The 8,756-nt window shown below is 35.1% G+C and overlaps 1 protein-coding gene across 1 annotated transcript; it reads left to right on the plus strand.

The window, feature by feature from the left end:
• The first annotated feature begins 368 nt into the window (after positions 1-368).
• sicily (NADH dehydrogenase (ubiquinone) complex I, assembly factor 6 homolog sicily) lies at positions 369-8,103 on the plus strand. Its single transcript, XM_089631354.1, has 5 exons — positions 369-720; positions 796-1,027; positions 3,094-3,326; positions 6,809-6,971; positions 7,820-8,103. The coding sequence occupies exons 1-5, from the start codon at positions 614-616 to the stop codon at positions 7,997-7,999; spliced, it is 915 nt and encodes a 304-aa protein (XP_089487480.1). The 5' UTR covers positions 369-613; the 3' UTR covers positions 8,000-8,103.
• Positions 8,104-8,756: the final 653 nt, after the last annotated feature.

Raw genomic sequence — 8,756 nt, forward strand, 5'->3', positions numbered from 1 at the left:
AAAAAGTGGCGAACCTACCGTTAAGTAGGTAGAAGTACGAAATACTAGGAAATAAGTATTTGGAATAAGTATTTATTCTTACTTGTACTAGTTGTTCCAAGTATTAAGACGTACTTCTATTGTCAGGCAGCTTTTTGGAATGTTTCGATGTGGGTGGTTTGTTTATGGTTCTGATCAGTTCTGATCATAAACAAACCGCTCACAATTCGATTATAAAATGACCGATCGTTTCGAATTGTATATTTCGATCATGCCCATCGGCTACACAAAAAATGTCGAGTACCTATATGAGTTTCTCATAGAATTTTTTTTTCATAATCTGTCTGGTGAGAGTGGTATATTTATGTGTCTGGTATTCTGGTATTATATCTATGATCTATGCTTCTGTCACAGACCGACTGTCAAACTTTATAATATTTTATTTCCTTCTGGAAGTTGAGAAATTGAGAGCGAAATAATGAATGAAAACGTGAACAAATACGTGAAATCTGATTTTTCCTCTATAAACCCCCTGTCAAAGGACTTATAAAATATCTGAAAATAAGTAGCTGTCGATTGTTAGATTTTTGAAAACTATTATATAAATTTATATTATCGTCGCTATAATATAAAAATGAATTTCACAAGACACAAACAACTTTTGTTCATTTCCATGTTTTCGAAAATTAGGCACAAATCTTCTGTGAATACTCCATTTCAGTTTTGTCTAGATTCCGTCAGGTGAGGTATTTAAACCTTTTTTTTATTGTAAAGAGTTTTAATTATGTAATCTAATTAATTATTTTTTCCAGGTAGACAGTATGACTATGAAAATTTTCTGTCTACTCTATTACTGAAGAATAATCTACGATCATGTGCATTCGTTCTACGAGCCTTCAATGTCGAAGTTTCAAGAGTACAAGAGCAGGTTTCAGAAGCAAATATTGGACTCATGCGATACCAGTTTTGGACAGATACATTGGAAAAAATTTATACAAAAGATACAAAAAATTTCCCCGCCCACCCAGTGGCACAGGAACTTAACAAGGTACATAATATAATAAATTATCTTTTAGAGTAGCTAGTAGTAAAACAATTACTATCGTACATTATGATCATAAGCATTATAATAATTAGTAAGTATTTTTATATTAGATATATACTATTAAGTAAATATTATGTATTACGCATCAAGATATCAAGTTGAGATTTAAATATATTATTATAAGCAAATAAATAGGAAAAGTGAGAGATTTCTTACAATCAAACTGATTGATCAGTTTTGTAGGATTTAAGTAAGATAAAATATTGTACAAATAATAAAAATAAAAAAAATGCTTAATATGAATATTTCTATTAAATAACACTTCGATTCAACTTAATTACTCTAAAAGACAACTATTTGCATCGGGGAGATGGTAAAATCTGTATTAAGCTTTTGACAGACTACGCTATATTCTTTTATCCCAATGGGAATGTATGGCGAGCGATATGCTGAAATAGGCCAAGCCATGATGCTTACAGCGTAATCTGTCAGCCCCTCAAAGTAAGTTATTTTTTATCAGTTTGGCTCAATGATGTTACAGTATGTATATAGACGAGCTGTACAAAATCTCAAAGAGGCAAGCAAAAAGTGTGTCAATTGTAGTGCTTTCTATTTCATATTTTTAGTAAGTACTAAAAAGAAATGCGTCGCGTAAGGTTGTGTGCTACCTCTAAGTAAATTGCTTTAAAAAGTGACAAAATGCCCTCACGTGTGATGAGAAAGTGTTTTAATTACTCGGCAAACACTAGTAAAAGCCAAGGACTAATATTGCATTTGTAAATACACGCAAATTACTTATTTTTTTCGATTATTATAAATAATACAGTCAAAGATATTATGCATCATAGGAAAATGCAAGGCCGACTAAATGGCGCGCATTAGACAGATGAAGTCAGCGCTGTCACCAACTAAACTTCACTGTTTAAAATAGTCTTTTCACTCGGTTTATTGAATGAGTACATTTACAACAAATACTTGGCAAAATGCATCTCCCTGATTGAAAATGATATTTCACATTGTAAAGAAATAAATGAACCCACCTAGATTTCGCTGTTTATCCCATATTTATAGCTTCTTATAAATTTGGCACATTACGACAAGCGATCGCTCAAAACGTTTTTCAAATTTGCCATAATATGCCGAAAATCGCTCCAGTGGATAATATATCAATATGATGTGGTGGACTTCCACATTTTTTTCCAGAGAAATGTTGTTCGTATTGTAACTTCCAGAGATGTGCTTTATTTCAAATAAATCCATTTCAAATGGAAATGCAAAATGGGTATTTTCCATTTTGCATTTTAAATGCTTTTCTAAAAACCATTTTGCATTTTAAATGCTTTTCTCAATGCATTTTCCATTTTAAATGCTTATTTGCAACATTCTTCCTACTATATCCATTCATCTTTTTTTCATAAGCCCCAAATATCAGTCGGTCCTCAACCTCACTATGAGAGATAATTTACATTTGTCAAGTTGCTCCCTGGTAGAAGCCCTGGCAATTGAGTGATACCATTACAAAAAATACTGAACATGGGGCCATGACGCATGACGTTGTAATATTGAATGTTAGATAGCAGTTTCTATGTTTTTACGTTGGCAACATTAGTCCCGCACAAATTTTTTGTGGTTTCATAATCTGTAGTCGTGGTGTTTTTGGATTTACCATCATGTAATATATTTGTTCTACACTGATGTCCATTATTAAATGGCAAAATTGTTTAAAAATTCTATAATTATTTTAATGGTTTGATCTGAGAAACCATTTTGCATTTTCAATGCATTTTGAAAATAGGTATTTTGCATTTTGCATTTGCAATGCTTTTCTAAAAACCATTTTGCATTTTGCATTTTCAAATGGAAAAGTTTTGACCCATTTCCATTTTGTATTTCAAATGGTTTTTGTTACCCATTTTGCACATCTCTGGTAACTTCTACCCTTCTGTTACCATTAAGTAATTGCGAATTTATTTAAGTTACTGTATTGTATAATAATATTTATGGCCTTTGAGTGATGTTTACTTAATGCAAAAGTTATATTATAAAAAAATTTCATGTATTGTTTTTAGGTTTGCCGTACTTTCGATGTATCAAAAAGGAATCTAGCCAAGCTAGTGAACACCCGCAAGAATAACATTTCCAAGAAATATTTTAACAATCTTGATGAAATTGAGAAATATGCAGAAGGTACTGTGTCACCGATTTATTATTTGCTATTGGAGTTAGCTGGGCTTAAAAATGTCCACTGCGATCACGCTGCCTCCCATCTCGGAAAAGCTCAAGGCTTGGCTAATATGTTGAGGTAAGAATATATATATTAATTACCGATGGTAGTTTTTTGTAAGTGTGAATTTGCATGCGAAAAATTACATTTCTTCCGTTAAGTTTAACCTAAAATTTATAATGAAATAAATTTTCAGAAAATCCCTAGAAGTGTGATCGATACTGATTGACAAATTCCTGTTTCTCAGTGACGTTTCGCATCAATACACACACTCCCAAGAGCATGTGTGAGTAGGTACCGTAGGTAAACCTATAGATATGTACTTTAGATAGGTACTGTAGACAGGTACTGTAGGTAGGTACTGCAGGTTGGTACTGTAAGTTGGAACTTGAAAGTAGTCAATATAGGTATCAAACTACATATCGTCGCATTAATTCGTAGACTGCGTAACTCCAAATTTTTCGAAAATACGTTTTTAATGCCATCTGGTGTTAAAATTAGACCCGCATCGACTAGTAAAACTCGAAAATTTAAAAAAAAATTAACCTTTTAGATAAACACAAATTAGGAAACTGCTTAAAATTATGGTGCCATTTTTACTCGCGAATACTTCGTAACTCCTTAATTCAGTATTGGCCGGTGAGCCGTGCACGCTTGTTGTGTTTTTGACTGAGGAAATTTATTTACGGTGTAATAGTTTTACCGTGAAATTAACTGAGATAAGTTGATTAATCAATTTTGAACATTTTATAACCTTAATTTTAATTGTGAAGTCACGAATAGTGTTTTGTATCTGTAGTCTAAACTGACGTCTTCTGCACCGTGTGACGCTCTGCCGTAGCTCTCTTGTTTTATGTGCCTCTGCGGTTTCGTAAATACCTAATAGGTCCTTGTACTGTGATTATCTCTTCTTCAAGGTCACCATCTCTTTGCAAGTGGATCTCCTCCTGATGCATATCCGGATCCGGTTCTTCACTGTCCTCTTCAAACAAACCCAAAATATTTACGGTGGAACGTGCGGCAATTCCATCTCGTCTCTCCTCAGACACAGTCCGTTCTCTGTCAGGCATCTTCCGCGGGTCAAGCACCTGTCTTGGTATGCCATCTACTTCGATGTTGTTGACTGAAGTAAGTCCTGTCACCCTTCCATGCACGATGTGCATCTCCCATCTACTGGTTTAACCGCAAGAAGATCGCCCACTTAGAGCTCAGTCAATACTTCCTCTTCTATATTCACTTGCGCAGAAGGGTGTCTCCACGAGTGTGAAGTGTGAACTATACTAGACAGCGCAATACCTCGATCATCCTGACTTTTTGCAGCCAAAGATTGTACCGAAACACTGCCTGCAGGGGATCGCTTCCACTTCTGGCTGCAGTTCTCTTTATTGTTTGATGATGTCGTTCAACTATACCGTTTCCAGCTGGTCGGTATGCCGCGCAAAATCTTTGACGAACATTCCATCTCTTACACTTATCTGTAACACTGTAGGAACAAAATGCAGTACCATTGTCCATGAGAACTACTTTGGGCTGGCCTCTTTCCCGAAACACTTCTTCCAAATGTCTGATAATCGAAGCTGCATTATCTGACTCGATTTCCCGCCACACGGCAAATCTACTTGGACCGCAATCGATAAATGTGAGTAAACATTTCCTACCGAAATGAGTAACATCAACTGCCAAGCGACTCCAGGTTGTCACAACATTAAGATTACCCGCTTCATGGGATGATGGTGGAGGGTCAATTGTCCTGCATTGTACGCAGGAACGCACGCATCTATCGACGTCCTTTCTTCTCGCCTCGGGATCGACCAGCCGGGCAAGATGAAGCGTTCACTTTACTCCAAAGTGATGCTGAGCATGAAGAGTTTCTACGCTTAAAGCACATGTTTGCTCACCAGTTCCACTTTCAAGTCTCTCCCACCTATCTTCACACTCTTTCCTTTCACAACGTTTCCTGTCATGGCTACTCTTTGCCCGGGTCTTGCAAACCCTAGTAAGTACATCAGTTTTATTTCTACAGGACAACAAGGGTGATCGACAATGTCAGATCAAATTCTTCTACAATCTCCTTCATCAACTCCAAGCGTCACTTAACGATCATCTCTGACACGACTACTCCCGGTCAGTGTAGATCTCACCCAGCACAAAACCGTCGCCGAATCTGTAATGATCTCCAGAGTTTGAAGATTTCACTTGAGAGTCAGATTTAATCCCTTAAGGAAGGAAAAGTACCAGCATTTACAAGACTTAAAACAGACATTAGAAAAGGATTACCACTCCTTTAACGATAACCTTCCGCATCATTAAAATCATTAAAATGCATCTAAATAGACTGCCTCGACATACACATACATTGTTGTGTTTTATTTTGTAAATGTAAAATTCCTATCTCCCAAATTTTCCGCTAGGTTGTTCATAAAACTGTTCGCAGAAAAGTATGTATCTTTTGTAAAATGCGTATCTCCATTCTCGGTTTTTACGTAAACTTCCTAACTCCGATTTGAAATAGAAAGCCTTAACTTACAAAAGTTTAATGATTGAAAATAAATTTCCAAATATATTATATGTTCGAAACATAAATAAAAAGAATAAGCCATCTTTCATTTTTTTTCACTACGAGGTTTTTTGTGCCTACTGTAAAATTTTACATTTGGGAGTTACGCATTCTACGAATTAATGCGACGATATGTGTATCGAACGAAAAAACCCGATTGGCTCAGTGAAAATATTAAGCCTTATGCTCCTAGGCCCCTTTTTGCGAGATAAGGCTCATTCTGAGAGCCTTGACACATCACACACACATCAAATCACACTATGCACACACCCCTTGCTTCATCCACATCCAAATATTACAACACACACCACTTTTTTACCTGTTAGTTTCCAACGGGCAAAAAGCTAGTTTATATTTAACTCTCTCAAAATCCTAGAATTTGAAAATAAATTCAACCAAATAAGCTATTTTTATATGTTGTACCTTTTTTGTTAAATATCACCTCAAGACCGGACCTATACATTCCTTCACATCTGTTGGATTTCGAAATGATTTTGAATGGGATTTTTCGAGTAAAAATGTGATATAAATATAAGAAATAGAAAATTTCGAGAAAAGTTATTTATTTATTTTTATTTTTTAAATCATGTAGAATCACCCCCCCGAAGTTAGCGCACTTTACCCCCGGACACCTTGCATATTATTTTAAATGAGTAATTTGTGAAATAACACAAATTAATCAGAAAAAATTTATTTGCGCATGCCTGGTTTAGAACCCGCGACATCCCGCTTGCTAGTCGAGAGTCTCACCCCTCGACCACGGAGGTCGTCATAGTTACAATTAATAATTTTGTAATCGTCTTGCCCTCCTTTAACTCCACTGAAAGATCAATATTGAGAACTGATACAACATAGCTATTCCGGTGACTACTTTTAGCTAGGTCTTCAAGTTCTTCCTCTATTCTCTTAATTTTCCCTCCCGTTCTGAGATTGAGAATCTTGTTAAATTAAAAAAAGTCACACCATCAGTGATAATTTTGTGTAAATAATCTTATTTTCTTAGGTCTGTAGAGCAGTCGGCGCAGCAAAGATTTGTGGTGCTTCCATTGGACCTTTTAATGAAGCATAATCTCAGTCAAGAGGATGCATTGCGCTGTGTGGATAGCCAAAATATGAGAGGTGTAGTTTTTGATGTGGCATCCAGAGCTAATCAACATCTCATTAAGGTATTATTGATAACTTGATACTCTCGAGATCTTAATCATAAAGCAGAATATCTGTTAAGAATTTGTCTTTTTGAAAAAAAAATTTTTGAAAAGAAAAAAAAGAGGGTGAGCTCTAACGTGCTGAATTTGGCGAAGGGTTTTCTCTCTGTAATTTCTAGGACAGTGCAACCTTTTATATCTCGCATTGTTATTTCCATCATGAGGTGTAGCACTTTGATTTCACCTGACCTTTCACTGCAATCTATCACGCCAGGTGGCTTGTTTTGACACAATGTACGAAAGTTTATAGATCACATGCTTTTAAATGGCAAAAAAACTCAATAAACAGGTTATAGGTTTTTATTGACATCTTGATCTGGATTTTTTGGTGATTTTATCTTTAGTTTTCAAATTTGAAAAAAATAAAATCGGTCGCTGTGGGTTAATATCAGCTGTTTAATGTCTTCAAATCCGTTGACACTTAAATCCGGCTCCAATTTTTTTTAAACTTTAGTGGCCGAAAAAAGGAAGAAAATAATAAATCATCAGAATTACGTTTGGTGATCAAATGCATTGTACATTATAGTTTTGTATTAGTGATCGACGAACCAGTGGATGCAATCTATTAGCCATAAGCTGATAATAGTTTGATTAATCTGTAGGTAGTAATAAAAGAGATCATTGAAGAAATTTATTATATATTTGTTGAGCGCCCTTGAGGTGATTTTTTACAAAAACGGCGCCATACAAATCATTCAAATATTATTATTATTATTTGCGACATCCGCTTACAGGGATAACTGCCAATTGATCACATATGCAATGGTTTAATAGGTTATCGGTAAACGTATAATTTTTTTTATTTCTAGGCTCGCAGTATCGAAGTGCCATCGGATGCGAAACCAATTTTGCTTCCAGCGGTGGCGGTAGATGGCTACTTAAAAAGATTGCAGAAAAATGATTTTGACATATTTGATAAGAAAGTCAAAGAGAGGGATAACTTGCTTTCAGTGTCACTTTATTGGAATAAATTAAGATTGAAGTATTAAGTGCTGTTTTTTTTATTTGCCTGTGAAATATAAAAAAAAAACTGATGGTATGAAGATAAGTGACATCTTGACATCATGCCGACCATCATGGGGCCTAGCAAGGCCACGGTGATAATGTTTATTTATTTACCACTTTAGGGCTTTTACAAAAATAAATTACATTTATGTGCAATAATTTTTATTATGTAAGTTGTTGGAGTTTGAAATGAGAATATGTTTGGTTCCTACTGTTGTGTCATTTATTCCACAGTATTTTTTAACCATCCCTAAGTTGAAAAATGGAACTAGAAAGTTTAAAATTGAGTTCTTTTGTTTTTGGCGGAAAGACAAATTGTCTTCGAAGCTGGTGGGTGTTGTTTGTTGTGAAGAAAATATCTTTTTATTTATTGGAATAACTAAATGAGTAAAACCTCCAATTGTAATATTTAATTATGAAGACAATATTAGCGATCCTTAAACAAAGATTTGAAACAGAAAAAGATACGGTCACATCTAGGACTTGAATCCAAGTCTTGCCGGGATGCCGCTATACCAACTGAGCTAATGGGACCCTATCTCCTTCTGTCATATTTAACTGTATCATACTTCGAATAAGAACTATCTCTCACCGCACATTTTTATTGGCTATACTGCTATCTATACAGGGTGTATCGGAACTAACCCGACAAACTTTAACCAGCTATTCCTTAGCACATTTGGAGTAAAAAATGTTATGGGCACATTGCTGTCCGGTAGCATTTTTTTTTCAATTAAAAAC

Source organism: Hesperophylax consimilis, chromosome 4 (assembly GCF_061612785.1).
Source record: "Hesperophylax consimilis isolate HC1 chromosome 4, BYU_Hcon_1.0, whole genome shotgun sequence".
NCBI classification, from domain to species: Eukaryota; Metazoa; Arthropoda; class Insecta; order Trichoptera; family Limnephilidae; genus Hesperophylax; species Hesperophylax consimilis.